At 36.3% G+C, this 26873-nt stretch overlaps 1 protein-coding gene across 1 annotated transcript in view; it reads left to right on the top strand.

Annotated features, from left to right (window-relative positions):
* The window catches only part of LOC104388694 (AT-rich interactive domain-containing protein 4B-like), a 65115-nt gene extending 38762 nt beyond the window's left edge, over positions 1-26353 (top strand). Inside the window, exons 6-16 of the mRNA XM_009997593.1 lie at positions 643-802; positions 3071-3209; positions 6996-7075; positions 8401-8474; positions 9275-9420; positions 11986-12058; positions 13133-13227; positions 14272-14369; positions 14583-14850; positions 15856-16028; positions 26101-26353. Coding sequence (XP_009995895.1) covers positions 643-802; positions 3071-3209; positions 6996-7075; positions 8401-8474; positions 9275-9420; positions 11986-12058; positions 13133-13227; positions 14272-14369; positions 14583-14850; positions 15856-16028; positions 26101-26353 — 1559 coding nt within the window. The remainder of the gene's footprint in view (positions 1-642; positions 803-3070; positions 3210-6995; positions 7076-8400; positions 8475-9274; positions 9421-11985; positions 12059-13132; positions 13228-14271; positions 14370-14582; positions 14851-15855; positions 16029-26100) is intronic.
* The last annotated feature ends 520 nt before the right edge of the window (positions 26354-26873 follow it).

The following is a 26873-nucleotide window of genomic DNA, read 5'->3' on the forward strand; positions in this document are numbered from 1 at the left end:
ATTCTTAGGAAAAGAAGATACTGCGTATCCATTAAGTCGTTCTGTTGATGCTGTATTATTTCCCTGAATGGAGAAAGTTCGTTCTTTCTCTTCCTCTTTTAGTTTTGATGCTAATGTAGCATCAATTAACACCCGCTCAGTTATCAGTGTAACAACCTTTTAAAAATTGTTTTAGAACCTTTCTATCAAACATATCAAATTATGAATTATTAGCAAAAATACGATTAACTTGTCATGTTTGCTGCTACTGAGTTATCTTGAAGTTTCATTTCCTCGGGGACCTTTGTTCATTTATAAGTAGATGTTTGGGTGTTTAGTCTGACAATGAAACAGGCAGAAAATTAATCCTGTAGATATGGATCCTAGGTCAGCAGAATACCTAGCACTTAATTCTCTGTTTTTGAATGGTCCAAAAGAGGACTTTTGGAAAGAATAATCTTTGTGGGTTGGACAAAAGTTAATTATTTAGAGATGGGGAGAAAGTGTTGAAAAAACCTTCAAAAGAAAGCACATTACTTGTAAGAAGTTAAAGCAGTGACATCTCTGTTTTACATCTGTAAGGAGAAATGCTGTACGTTTGTAATGAGGAATCCTCTCTACTGAAAAAAAATTGCTTTAACCAGATTATACAAACATAGAGTTTGAAGAATAATTTATGCCAGATTTTTTATATATACTTGTATATGGATTTTTTTTTTTCATTTCAACAGACATTAGATCAGCTTCCACTCACAAATCCTGAACACTTTGGGACTCCTGTTATAGGAAAGAAAACAAACAGGGGAAGAAGATCCAATCATATGTAAGTTTACCGTCTTAATCTGTGATGTCTGTGGTCATTTTGGAAGGTTTCAGTGTGTATGGAATTTTATTAGCTGTGTGTTCAGGCTTCTCTTACTGAAAAAACAGGAAGGTACGTGAAAAGTCTTGTTTAGCACTCAAACTGAATGTCAGTTTTACGTGTACTGTTGCATGCAAGAATTGCAACAAGTCTTTGTGCAATCAGTATTTAAAATAGTACTGTTTATATGCAAGAGTTTTTCTTGGGTTTGTTACTTAAGTAAAAAAAGAAAGTGGCATACCAAGTGGAAATGAGTTCTTAAGCTATATTCAAAAGCTTCTCTGTAGTGGAATACTAGTAGTATAACTGTGATGGACTCAAACAAAGATTGTTACAATGCAGTCTTTGTCTAGCTGATACAAAGGTACTAGAATCCTCATGTAGACCTTTGGTTTCTCATTACAAGGTCTCTGAAAGGCTTTTAGAAATAGGTGAACTGTATTATGGTTTGTAGCAAAGCTTATTGATAGAAACAGAAAGCTCAGGGATAGTACCTTGATTTCCTAGGTGTTTCCTTCTTGGGATTTGAGATCTTGAAAAAACAGTGTTAAATACTCCTGACTGTTATTCTTCTATGCCTGTGGGTGGGTTTTGTTTGGGGTTAGGTTTGGGGTTTTTGTTGTTGGTTGGTTGGTTTTGGTTTTGTTTGGTTTTTCTTGGGTGGGTGGTTGTGTGGGTTTTTTTGTTTGGCTTTGGGTTTTGTTCTTAAAGTTTGGAGGTGGTAGTAGCTGGAGTGGGGAGTTTTTTGATAGCTTGAAATAAATATTGCCTGGTATATATAGAGGCGCTATAAATTTACTCAATTTTTGGTCTCCTAGTTTGTGATGTCTCAAAGGAAAAAGATGGAGAAAGCTGGCATATACCATAGAGAATGTGATTGCAACATCCTTGGTGTCTGTGACTGGGTTGTTGTCTTCTGTTTCCCTAACTGTACAGGACATTATTATGGCAGAAGAAACATACTTATCTTTATCTTTTGATTAATACTGACTCAACTATGTCGAAAGACAAATTGTACAAATATTGGTATAACTGAGCTAGGTTTCAGTCTATCTAAAATAGTCCTGGCTTTCTCTCTAGTCCTTGACTTCTTCCCACAAGAGGTTCTTAAACCCCAGAAATCATCCAGAGATGTTTTCATACTTTTTTTAAAAAAGCAATAATTACCTCAAAAAAGCATGTTGGGGGAAGGATACCCAGCTTTATCAGGACTGCAAATGATGACATAAAATAAGATTGGAGAAGATTAAACATAATCATTCACCTTAGGCTGTAAATCAGTTGTCATCTGTTACACAAATGCTGCCTGTGAATCTTCTGATAATATTTAACTTTGTACTCAAAAGAAGTTATGTGAAAAATGAAGGATAGCTTTTAAAATTCTGCTTGTTCTCATTGAACGTACTGTGTATGTTCTGAGAATTAACCTTCAAAGTGACTAGTGAAAAATCTTGAGAAAGACAGGAGTGCTGATTTAAAAAAAACAATCTTTTAATCAGTTGCAGGCAGTTTTAATTGGAGTAGTTTTGTACATTTAGACTCCCCATATGGTTAAAACTGGGTGCAATTTTGTACTGAAACAGGCAAAACTATGAGCCAGAAACCTTTTTTTAATCAAAATGTATTTGCACCTCTGCCCATCTACTTAAATTCTAGCACTTCATTCAGTGTGAAATTGAAACAGTCATTGAAATGCTTCACTGAACATCTTTAGAGAACTGTTTCAGGCTAAACAGACGTATTTTTCTCTTTGCTATTCATCTTCATAGCTGATGTTTCTTCTTCAGATATATGTCCTCTCTCAAAATAGCTTTTTATTCTGTATGGCTGTTAAAGTAAAAAGATTAAGAGGAAAACCAAAACATTTTTTGCTTCATGTTGGTCCAAAACTAAAAGTACAACAGTATTTTTGAATAGTGCTTCATTATGGGAAGATTCTTGTTTTCAATGTCCTGACAGTTAATTTCTGTTCCTCCATGTGGATGTGTTATGGTGCTTTGTTTGTTTTTTGTGTGTATTACATGTAGATGGACTTTTCTGAGTTTCTAATGTTCTGTTTGTTATTATTAATTCTCTTATAAATATTTCTATTAATTTTTATCCTAAAACACTTAACAGGCATCTCAAGTCACTATTATTTATGCCTCTTGACAATTAGCTTTAGATCTCCTGTATTTATTATAGGCAAGTTTTGTGTAGTTGAGTTTTAAATCTTTTTCTGTTGTTTAGTCCTGAAGAAGAATCTTCATCCTCTTCCAGTGATGAAGATGAAGATGATAGGAAGCAGAGTGACGAGTTATTAGGAAAGGTTGTGTGTGTGGACTGCTTCAGTGTTGATAAAAAGAAGGCTCTGTGGTTTCCTGCTTTGGTAAGAGTTTAATATTTATTTTAATTTTGTGAAGTTTCATTGATTTTCTATGCACCAGAGAAAGGTAGAGTTTTCAATTTTTGATGGATCAACCAGTATTTTTATAAGAACTTTAAATGTTTTTTCAAATTGGAATGTATCGTAATAGCCAAAGGAAATATTATATATATATATGTTTGTTTATAAAAATTTATTGCTAAGGTAGCTTTAATTTTATCAAACAGCCAGAGCTTGTTGACTTAAATTCATCTCAACAGTGTTTTTTACTACTATTGAACTAAAATTTCAGGGTTTTTTTCCTAGGCTGTTACATGTAGTTTTTCTGAAGTTTTATGAAGGAAGAAAATATAAAGATGTGCAGTGAGAGGGGAAGTTTGGTGATGACATACTATTTTTCTGTGTTTGATTTAAACACATTTGATAATAAAACCAAATGTTTTTCTGTGTTGCTGTGGTCGATAGTAGTCAATTGCCAATAAATTTCCTCTAAAATAGCGTTGTAATTTTTTTAGTACAAATATTTTCTGTCTTTCTTTATTCTGGTTTAAAAACACTACAAATAAACTTCTAATAAAATATCGCTGTTAGACTAAGGATGGCATATAGACCTACAGATATATTTGGATATTAACATAACTCCATATGTAGTACTTTCTAGTACCATGCTTTTTAATTTTATTAGCAATTGTAAATATTTGAATTGTTTTTCCCTGTCAATGAAAGCTTAAAGTGTTAATCTGATTTCAGGAAGACCTGTCCTCTGCATTGGAAAGATGCCATACACTAACATTCAACTCTTCCTAGTAACTTCAGTTACAACTTTAAACTTGTTGCCTCCTGTGTCTTGTAATGCAATCCAGAGGCTTTCCAGCAAGTCTTTTGGAAAAGTTGTTAGGACAGAATGATTTCGTTGAAGTCTTCCTTAAAAGAAAAGAAAGGGCAGAATATATAGCAAGGTGATATCATGTTAATGACAGATAGCATTAAGAGAAGTTTTCGGTACTAGATGTGAAAATCACTCTCTTTACTGAGTGCTGTCACCAAGATAGATGTGATCAAGATAGATGTGAGGCAGTGTTGCCTGCCTCACAGCTGTACTCTGAGAAGCAGTCAGTTATTCTGGCTTGAGCTGTTGTGTGTCACACTATTGGGTTGTAGCCCTATTGGCCATGCACATGACAGATAGCAGTTTCCATGGCAGCCTCTCTGGTAGGCATTGGGCTTGCATGTGACTGACGGGTCCCTGTGGGTCAGAGCTTAAAGATAAAGATAACTGAATTGTTGCTTATGCTCCCACAGTGCATTAAAGGTACACACTGTTACTTCTTTGGCTTTCATTTGCAGATTAGAATAGCTCATTTCTCATGGAAAGCTTCCTGCATGAATGAGAAGCAGTAGGTGGATGAAGTTTGAGGGTGGAGCTCATTAACTCTGCAATAGCTTATCCTAGATTAACTGTTATTCTAGGAACCGGGTTTATAGCTCTGCAAATAAACGTCATATTGCATTTAATAGGAGAGGTTGTGCCAATTAACAGATTTCTGCTCCAACTAGTTGGGTTGGGTTTTTTGTTTGTTTGCTTTTAGTTTTTTTTTTTATTCCCTTCCCTGTAGCTGTGCCTCACCATTCTTTCACCTTGTAATCAGGATACCTCTACTATATCAACAAAGTAATTTTAGCTTATTATTGATACATTTTTCTATAATTTTGTATTATGCTTATTGTGATTATGTGAATAATTATGTTCAGGTTTAATATGCTGAATAATATATATTACATCATTACTTTCTTATTAATCATGTTGTGTACAGATATGCTCTGTGTGTTAGCACAGATGACATTGTGCAAGTTAACTGTGTGAAAAGAAGTTCAGGGATTAATCTAAACCTTTACAACAAATAACAGTTAATATTAGTAGTGGAAACTGTTTACTTTGGATATCAGTCCTATAACCAGATAGCCTGTCACCTCTACATGTAAAACTGTAGAGGCCTAAAAATTATTCTAAGGACTTGGTGACTGACTACATTTTTTTTAATTCTGCATGCATGGTTTGCTTCTTTGTTTTGGTTGGAGGGGTTTTTTTTGTGGGTTATTTGTTTAGGGTTTGTTTGTTTGCTTGTTTTGTGGTGGTAGACGATTGTAAAAAGGCATGGCAGTTGTTCTTTATGTCAAAGAGCGTGATTTAATAAGCCTTACAGCATTACTTAGTTTTAATGTGTATTTAAAGGCTTTTTGCGGGTGCAGTGAGGAAATCTGCTTGCAGCATTTTCAGAAAATTGAGTTTACATAGGATCATCTCTCTCATCCTCCTGGGACTCCAGTGGAGCTTGTTTTCCAGGGAAATTGAGAAAACTTGAGTCAGGCAAAATTGAGTTGATGCTGTTTGATGTAAAGGCACTACATGATGTTGTGTTGTAAGCTGCTTTCCAACCTCTGAATGGATTTCTGACTACCAAGGTCTTGATGCTTCTACAGAACCAATAGCTAAAGCCAGAAGGGCCTTTCTCCATCTCTAGAGAGCTAGGAAGTTGCACTGTTAGTTTCAAATGGAGGGTGATAATCACTCTCCTTTAACTTAATTTTAAAACACTGTTGCAAACTATATCTCAAACTGCATTTCAGTTACTCAGCTGTGATTTATTTGGAGACTGTAGAATGCATTGAATTTGCAGACTGAGACTCTTATGGTTTATTTTTCTTGAAAAGCATATTTAGCCAATGTTCTGTGATATGCAAGCTCTGTTTCCAAATCAGTTTGGGCTTTTGACTTTGCCTTCTAAAATGCTATATGGCTGGTGACCTATGCATGGGGGTAAGCAACCTTTTGTCTTGCAGTATCTTTATTTTGGTGGAAAAAATAGGACTGAAAGCAGTTGGTACAAGAGAAGAGAGGTATGTACCAGGACTAAATTAGGGCTGCAGTTATTTGCTCCTCCTTGGGGTTTCACAGCAGCCAGAATTTTCTTACCTTTCAGGGAAATAGACAAGTTTAGAGACAAGAGACATGAGTGGAAACGAAGGATGCTTCTCTGTTCTGTAACTCCAGAAATTTAGTATTTTCATATATATAGATAGATAGATATATTAAAAGATTCAGGAATTTTATGTTTATATATATGTAAGCATATATATGTGTGTAAGCATGCATATATATATATATGTAATTCCTGAGTCTTTTTAATTAGCAAATTGGTTAAACAAACTTACACAGCTTTTAAAATTGCAACAAATTATATGTTGTCTTAGTGCTAGACTTGATTAGTCTACTCTTGAATTAAAGAAACTATTGTAATACTTGCACTCGAGGCACTCTTATCTCCTAGGTAGGTAACTCATGAATTCTCTATGATGAAATTGCATTTCATAATTTGTGTGTGCCTTTGTTTTTGAAACTGTTTGCGATTGCATCCTTGCAATCTCTGCAAATTTTCTAGAAGAGGTCTCTAACTCAGGATGCAGCACTTGGTGGAAGTCCTGTCCTTTTAGGATAGAGAGTAGAATGGTCTGTAGTGCCATGACATATACTTAACTTTTGTCAGAATACTGTTTTTGGTATGGCTCTGGCAGCAGCCACCAATTTCCCCTAGGAAATGAGCATTAACTCATGCATTCAGTAATTTTGGGAGGTAATCTCTGCTGTTTTTGAAGGATTTAATTTGTTCTCATCTCAGTGTTGCCGAAGAGGAATGGACTCAAAAGGTTTTTGAGAAGCATTGGTATATACTATAATGCTCTTGTTTTCCCTTTTTCTCTCTAAACTTTGTATTTGTAATATCTTTGCAGGTGGTTTGTCCAGACTGTAGTGATGATATTGCAGTGAAAAAAGACAATATTCTTGTTCGCTCTTTCAAGGATGGCAAATTGTGAGTAGGAACATAGAGATTGATAATTGAATAAAATCTGTACCAGTGAAGTGAAATGTAGTATGAGATGTGTTGGGTAAAGTAAGCTCCGTAAGTTTGTGCCAAGATTTTTTTATATGTTTAGAAAACCGTTAACAGCCTACATTGTGATTAGATCAATCTTGAGCTTTGTAATTATTAATAATGTAATGCATAAATCTACCTGTCTTGGTTTAAATTTCATTATTACAGTGGTGGCAAAGAAAGCAGTATTTTGTGACTTTAAGAATGGGCCAAGATTCTTTCCTGCTCTGCTTATTCAGAGTTGTGGCTCTGATATTCAGAACACTGATACTCAGAATTGTGGCCATAAGCGCACCCAGCCACAGAAAAGGAGCGGGTGGGTGTGTGTGCACGCACGCACATGCACCACGTGCACACACACAGATTCTTTCTTTTTTATTTTTTTTTTTAAGTAGTAAGGCATATGTTTATCTTAGTCTAGGCTACAACTATGTGTTACCATGTTCTTTGAAAAGAGCTGTAATAATACTCGAAGGGGAAACCTAGAAAGACATACGGTATGGTATTTGCAATAGAATGAGGAATTTTGTGTTGTTAAACTTATGTTGGTCAGGGAGGGGAGGTTAGTGGATTACAACAGGTTTTTTTTTCTAGGCTGCAGTTTTTATTTTAAAAGTTGCAGCTGTCTATTGTGCTTGGTTCAATAGAATGCTGTTGCAGAAGCATACCGAAATATTTAATAGTTTCATTGTAGCTTAATTACTTACTTACTCACTTTACGTTTTGATAGTTACTCAGGCATCAGTGCATGTGTGCACACAAGCATGTACCCCTCACCCTCCAAAGCCGTATGTCAGATTTGCTTCCTTGGTTAGAGCCACAGTAGAAATTTTAAAAGTGCTTATTCTTTCAATGTGGAAGTCTTTCATTTCATACTGACAGTTTATACTAATACTCACTTATGGTGTAAGCAAGTTAGGGTTGTTTATTTTGTGGGAGAGTAGTCACTTGCTAAATTAACATGAGTTTTATGTTAAGTAATAGATATTTGGGAGGTGCCAGAAACTACCTGTTAGTGGAAGAAGAAGCTTTCTTTAACTTGCAGTGAATGCATATTGTTTGCCTCATGCAATTTATGTAGAAGTTTTGTTTTTCATCCACTGACTACACTACCAGACTAACAGTGTAGAATTGTCAGCATGTATATACTTCATATGCTTCTTCTATGTTTAGTCTGTTATAATCTTAGTAAATATTATACTTAGTATTATACTGTTAATTTAGCTTTAATATTACTTACTTTTTTAAAAAACAATTTCTAGTGTTTCTGTGCCAAGAAAAGATGTTCGGGAGATCAGTGAAACTTCACCAAAGCCTGACGCTTTGTTAAAACAAGGTAAAAATAGTTTTCTATGAGAAAACCTGTATGTATTTATTTACTTTTTTGTGTAAATTGCACCAAATTTATGGTAGAATACAGGATCTTTTCCAATAGCATAATATATCGAAGGAGAACACTTGTGAAAATTTAGAGGAACCTTTTTTGAAAATGACAACCCACAAGGAATACCCACTCTTGTGCACTTGTTTTGAATGTAGACATGCCAAACAATGAATATAATCATAAAGTACACACTGGCTTTATAGACTATCCAGTATTCTGTCCTTTTCATTTTACTATCGTAGAGTTATTCTCACTGTAATATCCCTAATAATTATAAGTTGCCTTTGGGCATTCTGAAGAACCTGGAATTGTGGATTCATCAGAAAGTTTTAAGTTTGTGGGATCAAACTTACAGAATTAGTTTGTGCTTGTTTGTTCCTCCTTCTCCTCCATGTTCAATATATGTAAACCATGGTCTAAACCTGTAGGAACAGGGGTTCTCTCAGTTAAATTTTCATGTATGTCCTAGTAAAAAAAAAAAATCTTTATTCTGGTCTATAGACACTATAATGTTGTAATGATCCTAATAAGAGCTGTGAATAATTTTTTGTGTGAAGAACACCAGGCCAGTTTCTGTGGATGATACAAATAAGGAAGGACAAGGTGGGGTTGTTGAGGCTTTTTTTAATTTGGCGGTAAAATTCTTAATTAGCAATCTTTCCTTCCCCCCCACCCCTGAATACTTTTTTGATTAAAACAGTTGGTCAAACTGATACTTCCTGAAGTACTAAAAAATATTGGTCCTTCTACAGCTTTTGACCAAGCCCTTGAATTCCGTAAAACCAAAACTGTTCCTAGTAACTGGAAAACAGAATTGAAAGAAGACAGCTCCAGCAGTGAAGCTGAAGAAGAGGAAGAGGATGAAAAAGAAAAGGAAGATAACAGCAGTGAGGAAGAGGCAAGTGAAATGAAGCTAGTAAAAGTTGTAGATACACAGCTGAATAAAAATTAGCAAAACTGTAGTATTTAATAGATATTTTAACCATTTAGAAACATTTAACATGGTAACATACACATTATGAACATAGACAACATTACTGCCTCTCCGCTTTCAATTAATATGAAAATATCAGCTTGAAAATATCTTTGAGTTACTGAACAAAAATCATTTAGTCAAAAGGCTGAGTCAACAGGATCAATGAAAAATAGAAATTGAAACTCTTCCGTTTTAGAATCTTTCCCATCTTAATGCAGTGTCAAGAAGGGGTTGCAGTACTTAACTAGGGACTAATTAGAACGAGGAAGGGTAGATACTGGTGTCTGCTGTCACACGCATTTTGGTTTTTTTCTAAAAGAAAATAATATTCTCCTGTGTGTCTTTCTAAATGGAGTTTACCTGCTAGGTGTTAAAGGTCTGGCTGTCTTCTAACTGGGAAGATCTGTGTAGCTAAAAACCCCATTTGTTTCTGGTTAAGGATATGCAGTGCTTAAATTCTATTGGTAACTTCAAAACAAAGATCTTTTCACTTTAAAAACATCAGCAGTTATGTCTCGCAACTGTGTTTAAATCCAGACTGGCCTGGATTTACACTGATGTAGAACTGCAGGTTTCTGAGGGTGATATTGATTCCTAGCCTTGTCCCCTAGCTCTGTGGGACTGTTTTCATATGGCAAATGTTTTCTTATTGGTGAGGGATGTGAGAAACCCAAGTAGGTGCTCATGATCTCTTTCCCATGATTCAGAATATGTCCTTTCTGCATCTGTCATAAGAGATTAAAAGAAGCAAAAACAAACTCCAGAAGTGTATCAATTCCACTAAGTTAATTTGTTCTCCATGGTCATATTAAAGTTATATGATTGTAAGCTGAATCCTTTGCTTGCCTTGCAGTAGTTCCTTTCCCACCTTTGCCTGTGAAATGTGAATGTTCATAACCAGGTGTTTGTCTGTACTGTGTGCAGGGCTTCAGCATCACCTCATTGGTGAAGAACTGCTAGATATGCCTGATTTCTGGTGTCCCCACCCTGTGAGGTTGTATTTAAGTGTACTGGTTGCAGTTCTTTACCCAACCTGCTTGTCTTGCTCATTGATATAGCCTGCTCTGAGCTCTGCTGGTATACTAGGTATCAGATAGATGCTCATCATTTAATTCCCCTTGTCGAGAGTTTCCTCTTGCATTGTCTTTGCAAAGGTCTGGAATATTTTCATTGCATTTCTGTTAAGAATTAGGCATAAATGACAACAGTTTCAGAATATTGTGACTACTGTTTCTTCATTTTTTGCCTGTTTACTCTGATATATCCTCCCAAGTGCATTTAATGGAGAACAGGAAATACTGCGTAAGAAAAAACTTACTCACTGTTAATAGTTACATCCTTCCTAGACCTTATTTTCAGTCATCTATCTCTTTATTAAATATCTTCAGCAGATATATTGCATTTTTTGAAGGGATGTTAATTTTTTTTCCCTGCTGTTTTTAATAATGATATTCTTTCTATTGATTTCTCAACTGTCTTGCTATAACCTTAAAGACAATACTTTTTGTCCCCTTACTTCAGGGTAGGTGGATATTTGATAATTAGTACAAGGAAACTGTTGAAAAATAGAGAAAATTAAACATGGAGTGAAAATACACTAAAGAAAAATAATTTATTTGATTTCTTTTAGATTTATTGAGTAACTTTTATTAGTTATTTTTTAAAAACTTTACAAGTAGTGTTAAAGAAGTACGCAGAAACTTGTATTTGGCATATTGTTTTGAAGTAGCTTAGTCATCAGAATTTTTAAGAATGTTGGTTACACTAATACCTTACTACTACTGGTTGTGGCAAGTTGCATTTCCTAAGGAAATTATGAGGTGTTATGAAATAAGCCATTGTTATGAAACTCCAGTATATTAATCTAAGTAAATCTCATGTAGAGGTTTATTAGTGCAATGAACTGAACATCCAAATTATTCATTGTTATTTCAGTTCTGGGACTGATCTGCTCACCACATGCACAGCTGGTACCCCTTGGCAGTATGCATGCAGTGCCATTGGCTGCGGTTTGCCAGTACTGTGGATTAGAACTCCTGAGAAAGTGCAAGCACCATTTTCTCTTTCACTTTACCCTGAAAGTCACAGTGTATGACTAAGGAGTCACTAAATTGCAGTAGGAATGGACCTGAGGTTTCTGATATAATGCCTTGATCATTAATAGTACTGTCTTCCAAACTGTCTGCATAAATGGACAAAATTGAGAATTTTATGATTTTATGATAGCACTTATGATACTTCAGTGATAGTAAAGGTCGTTGAAATTGGATTTTTTATTGTTTTGTGTATTTTGAACAACTATAGTTTATAAAACTTCTGTACGGCATAGTACTGAGAGCATGTGTCTCTTTGCATAGTATCCTGTTGCTGACTATAGTAAAAACAAACTTGAACATTTGAACATAAATTTTCACTGCTGTATGTTTCTTAATGAAGGACTGTAACTCAAAATAATGATAATTTTCTTGTCTGCATTGCTTTAAACAGGAAGAAATTGAGCCATTTCCTGAAGAACGAGAGAACTTTCTTCAGCAATTATACAAGTTCATGGAAGACAGAGGTAGGGATTTTAATCTTTGACTTGTAGAAGATGAAGATAGATGTGTCGCTTAGCAGTACTTTAAATAACTGAGTCTGTAAACTTGTAGTGGTGTGCAGTTCAGTTTTGGAAACACTGAAACTGTATTAATCACTTTTGACTTCCCTGCTATTTAGGAGGTAAGTTGGTTATTTGATGCTTCTCCTAAAATGCAGTCACTTACTCCTATTTTCAGAAATAAATGGGTAGTACTTCATATATCCTAGTATATTTTCTGCTGTGTACTTACAATGTGTATAATCAAAGATTTTTTATCCTCAATCATATTAATGTGTATGCTCAGTTTAATAACTTAAAAATACTTAAAATATAACCACACCCCTACTTTTTAGGAAAAAAAGCATTTACTTTCTGCCAGGTTTCTTGAGTTCAATCCTCACTACTTAAATGCATGATCATTATCGGTAAGGTAGATTTAAATGTTTTTAAAACAAATGCTTTTATTATATTAGATCTTTACCAGGTATCTTTATATTGCAAGAAAAGTATGTCTGTGGAGGAAAGGGTGAAAGCGTTTATGTTTAAATTAGTATTATAACTAGTTAATTTACTATCTTTTTAATTACATATGAAGATGAGTTGAGCTGTTTAGAAGAGATATGGCAGCTACTGCTAGTTACAGTAGCATAGGAAGTTTCAGTGCTTTGAAGCAGTGTGGTATTTGTTTCTAGAGAGTTGTTTTTTTAAAATTATTTTTAATTTAATTCTGATGAAAGGACCACACTGGTATTTTTAAACATACTTGTTTCAGCAAGTGATACAAAAATGTGTAAGGCAGGTAGCAATAAACTTTTGTGCAAGTTCAATAATATATAGGAGGTTGTATATCTATGAATTCAATTACATTACTGAACTACAGGAAAAATGGGTTATTAAGACTCTTTGGTTTATTTAGTTTCATGAAGAGAAAGTCCTAGGTGCATGAGGTGGTCGGAGGGTGATGTTCACACTATGGTATTTAATAGTGTAGTGCGTAGGATGCGGATTTCATGGTATTCTGAAAAAGATATTTCAAAACGCAATCTTTGTTCACAGGGACTCCTATTAACAAGCGACCTGTATTAGGATATAGAAATTTAAATCTCTTCAAATTATTCAGACTTGTACACAAACTTGGAGGATTTGATAATGTGAGTATTAGTATGATGAATATTCCAGAGCCATAAAATCTGAGGATGCTGTTTGTTCTTGTTTAAGTGGTGTTAAAGAAGAATCTTACACAGGAGCTTTGGATATATGGGAACCAGAAACTAAATATATTCTAAATAAGTTATACACCTACTCAGTGTGTTTAATTATTGCTGCATAAAATTAGCTAGCATGTGTGTTTTTGAGATTTTGCGATAAATGTTTGTCTGATAAAATTGTTACCTCAGAAAGTGAAAATCAATAAAATCTCAAAGACAGGTAGTCTAGATTAAGGTCTAATTTGAGGCCCTTAATTCCTATCCTGGGCAATATATAGAAGAATGTGCTGACGGGGATTAGTGGGCTTGGTCTTGGAGCAGCAATTGAGGCATATGGAATTCATGGGCAAGCAGATTCTGTTACTGCGTTGGACTGCTTCCCATAAATTTAGCCTGTCAGTTGAGGAGGTATGTTTGTGCAGTGACATCTTTCTGATATACAAGACAGGACCTTGTACTTACATCTTGCAGTACATCTGCTTTACCTTCACAGATGGTTAGAAATGAGCATACCACTCTTGTCACAAAGTTTAGATACCAAAGGGCATGTTGAAGACATAATAAAAAACTGGTTGCAGTATCTGGTGCAGTACAGCTAGGGCTGAGTATTGTTAATACTTTGAATTAATTTTTTCTTTCCAATTTAATTAAAATTCTAGCTCCTATAGTTAGGAATCACTTTAAATATAACATTTAAAAATGTACTGATTTTTCTGATCTTTGTGTTTTCTTTCTTTTCTTTTATTACCACCTGGAGAGGAAAGCCTGCTGTGGCTTAGTGAAATGCAGAAATCCTAATTTGCTTCAAGTGATTACATTAGACTACAGTTTTCATTAAAATGAAACACCGTGTGTGTGATAAATAGTAATTTTATAGATCAGAGGAGATTACTTGTAATTATTTTCCAAAGCTGTAAACTTTGTCAACTTAGTCTGTTTTGTGCCAGTGAGGTAACTTAAAAACCTTGACTTAATTTTCTTTAATAGATTGAAAGTGGAGCAGTGTGGAAGCAGGTTTATCAAGATCTTGGAATCCCTGTATTGAATTCAGCTGCAGGATATAATGTTAAATGTGCATATAAAAAGTAAGTAATAAAGCTATCAACTTTGTGCTAAAATAGCACTAGAAGGAACTGAAGTGGCCCTGTGGTAGTGGTAGTATACATAAAGTTCATAAGTTTTTAGTTATAATACAATTTTTTAGGCTTTAAACATAACTGTTCATGTTTAGTTTCTGCTAGGTAGCCTGTTCTTTCTTTAAACAAACTTGCTTATCGAAAGCAATTTTTTTCTTTTAGATATCTCTATGGTTTTGAAGAGTATTGTACATCAGCTAACATTGAATTTCAAATGGCATTGCCAGAGAAAATGACAAGCAAGCCTTGTAAAGACTGTGAAAAAGAGAAGGAATTGAAGATGCGCGAAGAACCAGAGCAGGATATAAAAGAAATAAAAGTGGATAAGGAGGAGCGCAAACAGGAGGAAGTAGCAGTAGTACAACAAGAAGAAAAAAAATTAGCTGAGAATGATAATGAAAGTAAAGAAAATGATAAACCCTCTGTTCTGGTAAAATATTTTAAAGTTTGTGTTTTATTCTGTTTGTAAAGTCAGGTAGCGTGTTGATAACCATGAATTCATGTCAAGATTGAAATGTCCATAACAGATTTGGAACATGACAAAAATATGCTGTAAACCTAATTCGGGCCAGCAAATTTGAGTCCTATATATCTGTAGGTGACTGTTTTAGGGGATCATGATGCCAAAACATCAGACTTGTTAGGAAGCAGCTGCAACATTCCACTTGTTTAGAGGCCTCCCAGGTCAAATGGAGACTCATTAATGTGCAGTTTTAACCTGATGCAGGAGATGCATGCTCACAGCTTACTACAGTGCTGATAACTTCTGTTTTGAATCTAGCCATGCTTTTTGAGCCTTCATAAGTCTTGCTTTTGCATCTCTGCTCCAGTGAAACCAGTGAGTTCCATGGGCATGATGATGTTCGCAGTGGTCCAGAGAGACAAATGTCTATACCTTTTCAAAATCCAGTGTTGACTTACTGGTTTTAGCAAAGGAAGTTCAGGGCAGTAAGCTGAAGCACTGTGTTGTGCAGGCTTAGCAGTTTGCTCTTTAAGCAGCGTGGGCTCCTCAAGTTAGTGTGCAACGCAAATGTAATGCTTCTGCGTGTAAGTGGCAGCCAGCCCTCTTCTGTCTGCTAACACTAACTCTGGAGTGAATGCCAGGTGGGCCAGTACTAATATCTCTGCATAAGGTAAAACACACACCCTGTGCAGTGTTCATCTTGGGGATTTCTTTGCAGTTCAGGTCTAAGAGCTGCATGCCTACATTATTGTGATAAAACTAGCTAGGACACTGGCTGCAACTTTAAAGTCTGTTATCTTTAGTTTCAGATTTTCAGGAGAAAAAGCAGCAGACGTGCTGTAATTTTAGAACAAGACCTAGACTCTAGATTTTTTTTGCTCATATAACTTCAGTATGTTTTGTCTGCCTTTTCTTAAATCCTTTGGTTTTTTGTTTCATCTTGTAAGTTAACTAAAGGTTCCATTACCCTAGGGAAACAAAAAAAATTTGCCAGAATCTGCATGTACTCAACCTGACCAAGCAAAGGACTTAAATGTAATCAAAACTGAAGATGAAAACAAGCTAGAAGATAAAGAGGAGGAGAAGATTAAGGAAGTGGAAAATCCTACTGTAAATGCAGATGCTGAAGAAAAAGAAAAATCAGGGTAAGTTACTCTGTTTATAATCAGCAAAGTCATCTGATCCGTGCTCATTAAAATTTACTCTTGTAATTTGAACTTAAAATCAGACATCTCTACCGAGAATTAGACTTGTATTTTCCAGAGACATATGTGTTTCCTAACTTTGTCATGGTAAGTGCCATTAAGTTCATGGATCTAATTTAAAAAGCAGCTAAAGTTTTCACAGGATTCAGGCCTAAATACTTATAAGCTGAGTGAGCAAAAGAACATAAACATAGGTGACTTTGATTTGAGATAAAAATATCCCAGCCATTGCCAGTAGTAGTCCTCTACTTAATTTTTGTACTAGTTGTTCAGCAGCTTCTGCTGTTTTATAGTGGTGTGTTATGGGTGACATCAGAAAAGACAGAAGTACCTTGTATCAGTAACAGTTTTGCCACTGAGTGGGCACGATACTGACAGAAGTCTCTTGTGCACACCTGCAGACAAGAGTTTTGGAAGTAAGAAACTTGAAGCAATAGGGATGCGCAGGGCCAGGTAACCAATGGATGTGTGCAGTTGATCTCATTTCCATCGTGGAATTGGCAAGTGTTCCTGTTTCAGTGTGGGGAAAAAAAAAAGTGTTTTTCGGCAGCCACACACAAAAAAAAAGAAGTTTAAAACTTCATATAGTCCTCACTAATCTGTAATGTGTTAATGATTTATATTCTTGCAATTAGGACCTCATTTCAAGTGTTAAGAACACAAAAATGGCCATTACAGCTCAGATTGAAGGTCTCTTTTAGTATACTATCTTGTCTTCAACAAAAAAAACGTTAACAGATGCTTAGGAGAGAAGCTATTACAAGAGAGAAAGCAGATGATGACACCTTCATATACTTTCTCAGCAATCTGTATATCAAGGATGGGCTTTTTTTGGGTTTAACACCAGCTGTTGCCTGACCACTAATTCCCTTGTTTATTTCAGCAGTCTTTGCTGTTTAGTTGATCTTAATCTTCTGTCTAAATATCATTAACTCTTAATGCATTTTCTGGCCCATTAAGAGTTGTGACAGAATGGCATAGTTCAGTATATTGACTTCTGATTAATTGGTAACAGTTCTTTCTTATTTTATTAAGGGTTTTAATAAACAGATTCAGGAAGGGTCAGATTCTGATCCTTCCTGTTAGATTCTGAAAGGATCCTTCTATAAACAGATTCTGGAAAGATCCTTCTATAAAATGTTTTTATCTTCCTACATATTTTCTGTAAGACTGTTGGCAATTTCTGTGAATCAGAAATGTGGAATGCAGAAAAATCAAATTTAATTGAGCTCAGTTAGAAGAGCCTGTGCTCTGTGGATGTAATTTCATTTGTAGTCTGCATAAATTTTTATTTTAAAAAAGACCAATTACTAGAATTTCCTATATTTGCCATTTTATAGGAGAACCAGATGAATTGTACTGTAACGGGTTTGCTGGATTTTCAGAATTGTTAATGACTGATTTTTTTACAATGCTACTTTCAAAGTATATAACAAACTAGATGGACAGCTTTGCATGACTTAGGAAGTATCAGTTTTTAAGGTTCCTTAAATTTTATATTTATTTGTGTCTATCTTTGTGTTGTTACTTTGTGTTTATTTATATACTTGGAAAACAGAGTGGCTTAGTATTTACCATGCTGATACAGTAAATAGGACTTAGAATTACAAGCTGCATTTGTGTATGAGCAATCCTTAATTGCTTTGTGTTCTTTTAATCCTGATTCATGCTTATTTGGGTTATTTGTGACATTAAAAAATGTTTTTATTTTTTTATTTATTAAAACAAAAAAACCTGTAGAAAATACTATTTCCTCTTAATATTCTCCAATTAAACTGATTGTAACCGAGAGCTTTTCTCTGCTTCCCTTTACTCATCCAGTAAAATCTTCTAACTAGTATTTTGCTATTGTGATTCATGAGATTGCAATGAGTTGTGTTGTTTAGAATAGGAAGCATAGCTCTGAAAATAGATGTGGGTGGTGATGTGGCCATTGCTGAGGATATCTTTCAAGGAGTAATTTACATTTTAAAAAGTGAAACATTTGTAGCAGTTAAGTCTTTATAAGCTGTAATGCTGTTACTAGGATTTATTTTTCTTTCACCCCTCAGAGGTTGATAGGAAGTACAAAATGCACTTCTTTTGGCTTCAAAGAGTTTTAAAAAATGTCACTGGCATCCTAAATCCTAAACAATGTTTTTAGCATTTATACCATAAAGGCAAAAAGAGGTTTTGTGAGCCTGTATGCTGGTGGGGAAGTTTGTACTCCCCTTATCTCCAACTTTGTGGCGTAGAAATGACATGTACAGAGGGAGAAAATGCCATGGTCTTGAGTTCTTTGGAAATACAAAATGAAAAATGCATTTTTGTAGGTGAAAACCTAATCACATGCACAAAAAATGCCCCAAATGTAATGAAAATAGATCAGTGGACCAAATTCTTGTCAGTGTTTGAAAGGTATACCTGAAACCTTTTTTAAGGTGTGGACCACCCATCTTTACCGTCCTAACCAAATAGCCAGACAAATGAAATTACGCAAACATGCAAAGTTTGCTATTTAAATTTCTCTTTAGGACTTCAGGCATCTTCATGTAGCTTATTTGTGTAGAGACAAGAGAACAGAAAAAATTCTGTGTTTCTTCTTGCTGAATTTTTGTTGTGTGGACTGAATCTAGTTCCCAGCTTCCATATCTTGGGGAGTACTACTGGAAGTTAGGGTTGTTTATTTTCCCAAGGTTTTTTTGTCTGTGCAATCCCATGTGTTTCAACCCATTGAGATTGCTATCACTCAGATCCTATGGTACAGACCACACTATTCCTGACATAAGCCAGGATGCTATTGGCCTTCCTGAGCACCCTGCTGGCTCATGTTCAACCAGCTGTCAACCAGTACCCCCAGCTCCCTCTCTGCTGGACTGCTCTCCAGCGACTCTTCCTCCAGCCTGTAGTGCTGCCTGCGGTTATTGTGGCCAGGATGCAGGACCCTGAACTTCGTCTTGTTGAATTTCATGCCATTGGCCTTGGCCCATCGACCCAGCCTGTCCAGGTTCTCCTGCAGCTTCTTCCTGCCCTCTGGCAGATTGGCACTGCCCCTCAGCTTGGTGTCATTTGCAAACTTAATAAGGGTGGACTCAATCCCCACATCCAGGTCATCAGTAAAGATGCTGAATAAGACTGGGCCCAGTACTGATCCCTTGGGGACACCACTGGTCACTGGACACCAGCTGGATGCAGCTCCATTCACCATCACTCTCTGAGCCCAGTCATCCAACCAGTTTTTAATGCAGCGAAGGGTGCACCTGTCCAAGCCGTGGATTGCAGGCTTCTCCGGGAGGGTGCTGTGGGAGACTGTTTTGGCTGAGTTGCTGCTTTAACCCTAACACCAGGAGAAGATGCCACCTCCAGATCCTTCCTTACCCTGCCCTTTCTCACCAATATGTAATTTTCAGACTCACAAATAGTTCTTAATTGGTCTTAAGAAACCTCCTGGATTTTTTTTCTTGAAAACTGCCTCCTTTATTATTTCCTCTGAGGAATGCATGAGCAAATGTTCCTAAAGAATACTTTAGAAACACAAACACTTCTAGTTGTCTCATAGTGCCTGTTTAGGTCTTCATGGTGTGATTTTCTGGGTATTGGGGCTGTCATATTTTGACATACCAAAAGGAGAAAATACTAAACCTTGGCTAATAATCTTGGATGGATTTAAACCTTTAATTCACGTGCAAGGGAAAAAAAATCTTAGAGCTGTTCTATACATCATTACATGCAGTAACAGCGTTTCATCTCCTATGAGCAGTGGGAGGGAGCTAGGAGTAATAAAAGCACTAGCTGAGAATTTGGTGAAGATGAGCATGCTTTTATGTGCAGGGTATTACTAGGTTAAGTACCCTTGTAAGGCAGGGTAGTCACCTGCTGTGTCTCTGCTGGTGGTGGCTTCTATTTGTACAAGAGTTAAATTTTCTGGAATCACTTGATGAGGATATTCTGAAAGCAATATACAGCAGGATTATTTAATAGTCAGAAGCTCCGTTTCACATACGTGAGATAACATTGTTACAGACAATGTTCTCCCTCTCTGCTGGACTGCTCTCCAGCGACTCTTCCTCCAGCCTGTAGTGCTGCCTGCGGTTATTGTGGCCAGGATGCAGGACCCTGAACTTCGTCTTGTTGAATTTCATGCCATTGGCCTTGGCCCATCGACCCAGCCTGTCCAGGTTCTCCTGCAGCTTCTTCCTGCCCTCTGGCAGATTGGCACTGCCCCTCAGCTTGGTGTCATTTGCAAACTTAATAAGGGTGGACTCAATCCCCACATCCAGGTCATCAGTAAAGATGCTGAATAAGACTGGGCCCAGTACTGATCCCTTGGGGACACCACTGGTCACTGGACACCAGCTGGATGCAGCTCCATTCACCATCACTCTCTGGGCCCAGTCATCCAACCAGTTTTTAATGCAGCGAAGGGTGCACCTGTCCAAGCCGTGGATTGCAGGCTTCTCCGGGAGGGTGCTGTGGGAGACTGTTTTGGCTGAGTTGCTGCTTTAACCCTAACACCAGGAGAAGATGCCACCTCCAGATCCTTCCTTACCCTGCCCTTTCTCACCAATATGTAATTTTCAGACTCACAAATAGTTCTTAATTGGTCTTAAGAAACCTCCTGGATTTTTTTTCTTGAAAACTGCCTCCTTTATTATTTCCTCTGAGGAATGCATGAGCAAATGTTCCTAAAGAATACTTTAGAAACACAAACACTTCTAGTTGTCTCATAGTGCCTGTTTAGGTCTTCATGGTGTGATTTTCTGGGTATTGGGGCTGTCATATTTTGACATACCAAAAGGAGAAAATACTAAACCTTGGCTAATAATCTTGGATGGATTTAAACCTTTAATTCACGTGCAAGGGAAAAAAAATCTTAGAGCTGTTCTATACATCATTACATGCAGTAACAGCGTTTCATCTCCTATGAGCAGTGGGAGGGAGCTAGGAGTAATAAAAGCACTAGCTGAGAATTTGGTGAAGATGAGCATGCTTTTATGTGCAGGGTATTACTAGGTTAAGTACCCTTGTAAGGCAGGGTAGTCACCTGCTGTGTCTCTGCTGGTGGTGGCTTCTATTTGTACAAGAGTTAAATTTTCTGGAATCACTTGATGAGGATATTCTGAAAGCAATATACAGCAGGATTATTTAATAGTCAGAAGCTCCGTTTCACATACGTGAGATAACATTGTTACAGACAATGTTTTCTTCAGTTCCTGATCTGTTAAAATGACAGATCAAAGCTTTATGGTGGTGCATGCAAAATGGTACCAGGAAGCTTAAAATGTTTTGGAGTGAAGGAAATTTCATACAGAAGGCATATCTTGTAGCTTCCAGATTAGTATTGAGAACTTTATATTGAGATATCTTTCTCCGGTCTGATTTAGGTTTATATGGCAAATTATTAGCTTAGGAAAAGGGAGAGAAATCCATTATGTTCATTGCACAGTTGGTGTGAACATCTGCTCTGAATCTTAGACTGCTCTGTGTATTGTAAAAAAAACAACAAACAAAAAAAATTTTTTAAGAAGTGTACTTAATTTCAGGTATAGGAGCATGTTTCTGTGCTCTTGTGATGTGTGCTTTGTTTATGTATTCCTGCTACCTTTGCATTGGGAAGTCTATAGATGTGTAAGCATTGCTTTTGAGGCAGCAATAAGGTACTAATGACACAATAATAAAGTGTACAGTGGCACTGTAAATGTACCAGTCTTGTCTGTGCATCATGTTGAATGGAAGGGAGATGTCTTTGATGGAAAAAAGTGGTTCTGTCATCCCATTTTACGTATCTTATGGTCACAAATGAGGCTATTAACCATGGTAGCTGTCACTGAAAGTTATATGTGTGGGTGAGCCCTATAAAACATCATCAAATACTATTTATTTTCAAGCTGAGTGTGAAACAGTGCCATAAAAATGAAAACTGCTGTATTGCTCACCCAGACTTTGGAACCACCCATTATCCTTTCAAGGAATGTTTCAAAATACTTAAAAAAAAAATATTTAAAAAAAAATTGGCTGGATGAGTAGAAGGAGTAAGATGAAGTCCAGTTATCTGTCTTCTCCATAGCAGCAGAGGAAACACTGGTTATAGAGTACATGCTTGCATGGTTGAAATCTACTGTGCTACTTTCAGACTTGATTTTAACCACATTAGTGCCTTTCCCCTTTCCTCCAGAATGGTGGACCACAACTGCATTTATTCAGATTTTCTGTGTGCAGACAGCAGTTCTTGGAGGTTTTAGGTTTTCTTTGCAACTTCAGAGGGAAGACAACTGCTAGTGAATTTGGAGGGTTTTATTAATTGGTTTAATTACAGATAATATTTTAGTGTCGTGGCATAAGTACAGGTCTTAATGGCCTCTCTGCCTTAAAACTTAAAGGCACCTTATTACAGCTGTGATTTGAGGAAGTCAGAGTAGGAAGAACACTTGACATAATGCAGCTCAGTGTTAGGTAAAGTAGAGGTTAAATAATTCTCTAGGAAGAGGAGGGAAACAAAAATAGAAGCTAATTGCTAAACTTGAAGTGTCAATTACACTGGAGTTTATTTCTGCTAGTGGTTCAATTAACTGTAATGACTTAATTGAACCAATAATTGAAATAATCTTGCTTCCTCAAGTTTTACAATAACCCCCCAAAAAAACAATCTTGCATTTGCAGTCTCACCTGCTGTGCGAACCAGCGAGATGTGTCAGGGCAAGTGTATTGGATTAGGGTTAAGTTTGCTGCAAAGCTGGGATCCTAGGAGGCAGATCTATTGCTCCAAATTTCACACTGTCTTACTGGTTTCATCCACCTGGGCTTTGTGACAAGCCTGTGGTCAGTGCCAGAGGTTGTGGGTTGAATTATGTTTACGTGATGTTGCAGTTCCTTTAATAGTCTAATAGCATGCATTGTTTCTTCTATTAATAAAGTACGATTGTTGATAACCTTATTATGGGCTTGTTGATGTTAAATCTTCATATTGACCAAGAGTTACCTGCCATATGTGTGTTTTTGAACACTTGCAATATTTTTAGCCTTTTAGTGATTTCACAGTGTCCTTTGGAAATAATGATATAAACATTTTAATGGTTTTATTAACAAATATTTTTGCATTTTTATTCATTACTTTCCTGCTTTGGAAAGTGTATGTTCCCATTCCATGGGAGATGTGGGGTGAGGGTATTCTTTAGTCTGCAGTTGTAATTGGAAGTGCTTTTGAGACCTCCTGATAAGCTTTCTGGCGCAAGTTTAGTTTCTGGAACACAGTTGTGCTGGTGTTGCTGTGCCTGTTGTACAGTGTTTCATCAGCTGCTGCTTGGATTGTTCAAATTGTTGCAGCCTTGTGGCACATGCTGCTTGGTACTGTTTTTAAGTTGCCAGTTACTGTCTGTTGCCAAGAGGTTGGTTTGTGTCTTTCCCCCCCCTCCCCTGTCCCCCCTCTAAATGGGATTTTGACTAAAGAGTATTAAAGGAAATTCAATGTTCAAAAAAATCCAATGTTTCATACACACACAGACAAATGAGGTTATGACTGCATCTTGGATGGCTACAAGCACAATTCTTACAAACTTCTTTTTCATGGCAGTCATGGTTTCTTCTTCGTCTACATTGCCAGGCCTTATAAAGCAATGTCTTCCTTGCAATCACTGGAATATGTTTTGATTTGTTTATTTTGTTCCAGCAGCTATATGAGAACACCATTTTTTCTGTTCCAAAATGATAAGTATTCTTTGCTTTTGTTTGGTTTCCTAAAATCTCCAGCTTATAATTGCTAACCAAATCACTTCTTAGAATGCTTTTTAATTGCAGCCATCTCTGCTTCCATTTTACTTTTCCTTTGTGACATTCCCTCCACCTATGTACAGTCTGCTCTTCACATATACTTAGCCATCAAAGTTACTGAATTTCACAATGAGGGTTTCACACATCTCTTCTAGAGAAGTTCTGGTATCGTCATGGAGTCTTTGTAGAATATCTTTTGGGACACCAAGAAAGCCACAGAGTGTTTAAGGCAGGAGAGACTCTAAACTTGTTCAGTTTTCAAAGAGCAACTAGCACCATACTTACCAGTGTCTGGAAGATCCTGAATCTCCCTCGTAGACATGCTTTTCTTTGCAGTCGGCGTTCAAGGATTGTGCTACCAGTTCGTGGCAGGGAGAGGGCAGAAATTCTGAGAAATTCTGGTTCATTAAGTCTTGTTAACAATGGGAAATTAGCTCATCTTGTTCTTGGAGCAGTAGTGGCTCTGCTCCTGATGCCAAAGTTTTTGTGTGATAATAAATGTTAAGCTGAAGTTAGCTAGGAGTTTTGCTTTAGTGAAGCAGAGAGTGTAGCTTAAAAGCATTTAAATTATCGGTGGTGCTTTCTGTTAGTTGTAGAATTCTGTTCAGGAATTTTTCACCTGAGTCTTCAGAGACCTTTATTTGTTATTTTTTGGGGAAGTGGATTGTGCCATATGATGTGTGGTGGAGATAAAGTGAGCTTTCAAGCTCCTTCATTTATGTTGCATTTTGAACACTGATGGTTTTAACTTCAGTAGGAAAGTAACCCACTGAAAGTCTAAAATAAATTGAAAATCTTGTCCTTCAAGAACTAAACTGTCTGGTTGATGCTGTATATACCTGAATAGGTGTATGTTACTTGATTTAATTAGTACAGCAGCACAGAGAATTTTTAGCATTTTTCTCATGGTGTATCCACATATAATACATACATGTACATATGCATTTATATATTTTTGTGTATGGCAACAGTGATTTCTGAAGTAATTTTAATAAATCAGCGTGGATACACTACAGGTGAATTTAATTTATTGTTTTGAATTCTCTTTTGCCAGCTAGTTAGATAATAAAACTGCAGTTTTACTTCTACAAAAAGCATTTAAATAATTAAAATGTTACTTGATCGTTTTGGAGAGAGAACACAACTTGGTGTATCTTGAGTATTTTCTACTGAAAATTTCATTGAAAGATTTAGACTATTAGTACAGACTCTTGTGTTTGTGAGGCTAACTTAAATACTGTTGTGAACCAGACTTGGAGCAGCGCTTAACTCTTCTTATCCAGTCTGATGTATCCAAATATCTGTTCCATGTCTCAGGTTTTAAGTTGTTAGTGGTCTGTGGTTATTGTGAATTTAATAAGCAGCCTTGATCTGTTGTGTGTTGCACAAAGTCTGGTATTAGAATGCTGTGAGGACAAAACTATTTAAGATTAAAATATATTTTCCCCTTTGTAATGTAGTCTGCCACTTGTAAGCTGGTAGGCAATGATTTTCAGAACACTTTGGAGCCCATAGCTGCCAGTGGCTGAGACTAGCAAGATTTGTGGGTTCTTAGTGCTTCTGAAAATTGGCCCAAATACCCAAAAATGTATTCCAAAGTAACTTACTTTTGAAAACAGTGAACACCTGCTTGTGTATTTATTTAATTATTAAATGAAATTTTGTCTTAGATTTTTTGAAGACTTGAAGCTAATTGTCAGGGAGTATTAAGGACCTAAATTAGCACAGGTTGCTTGATTTGCTAAATAATCTCACATAATTTTTAAATTTTTTGTGTGTCTTAAAATCTGGTTTTGGTTGCAGTCGTTTCAAAGTGTTGAGATAGATAATTTATTACAATAAAGCAAGGATCTTTTGGAGAAGCAAGTTTCAAGAAGCACTTGTAAAACTTGTAGGTTGAAAAAAGGAATTTAGAGAGCTTTATGTTGAGAAAGATAAGTTTGAGCTGAAAAAAACCTATTTAAACAAAGGGACTACATGAAGGAATCATATAAAGATGAGTTCAAACAACTTCTGCTTATACAGATTTTTATGGATTTTTTTTCTTTGAGTCAAGTCATTTTTGCACCTTACAGTCACTGGATTTTGTGTGTGTTGCTATATCTTATTTTGCTGATATTACTCAGCCATAGTGCAGTTTCACATATTTGGAGTCTGCTGTTTCCCAGTCTCTAATGCATCCACAATATTTATCAATATATGTGGTTTGGAACTGAAAAGCTAATGAAGTATCTCATATTAACTACAATTTTTTAAACCTTTCAAGAGATGACACGAATAAGGAAGAAGATGAAGATGAAGAAGAAGCAGAGGAGGAGGAAGAGGAGGAGGAGGAAGAAGAAGACAACAATAACAATGAGGAAGAAGAGTTTGAATGCTATCCACCAGGCATGAAAGTCCAAGTGCGGTATGGAAGAGGGAAAAATCAAAAAATGTATGAAGCTAGTATTAAAGATTCTGACATCGAAGGTGGAGAAGTCCTTTACTTGGTGCACTACTGTGGATGGAATGTGAGGTAACTTGAGTTTTAGTTAGTGATTACTTCTTGAATTACTTCTAAAATACACTTGTGTATTTTAAAAACTAAATGAATAGAGATCTGGAGTCCTAAACTTTCAGTATTGGTGTTCTGTGAAGGTCATTGTACTGTATGAGATTATGAGATTTTTAACACTATAAATGCAGTACTACTCTAGTTACTTAGAAAATCATCTTGCTATGATTTGTTCAGAGAAAGCTTCTTTCACTCCCCATCTTATTTTTAGATATTTCCATACAACAAGTGACAGCTCACTTTCACAAGTTCCTCCTCTGGCTCTATTAAGCCAATTTTATCTCCTACAATATTTAAATAGTGCACTTACCTGATTCTGTATACCACTCCTCTTAGTGAAGCAGAGTACGCTAGCAGTATGGTATTTAACAAGAGAAGTACAAGATTTTTTGTGGCGAACTGGTGTGCAGCAAATTGCATTTCATTCAGATCTGATATCCACCCTTTCCCACCCCTGCTTTCCTCGGGGTTGCCTCAGGCTACCA

Source organism: Chaetura pelagica, unplaced genomic scaffold (assembly GCF_000747805.2).
Source record: "Chaetura pelagica isolate M959 unplaced genomic scaffold, ChaPel_1.0 scaffold235, whole genome shotgun sequence".
Classification (NCBI taxonomy): domain Eukaryota; kingdom Metazoa; phylum Chordata; class Aves; order Apodiformes; family Apodidae; genus Chaetura; species Chaetura pelagica.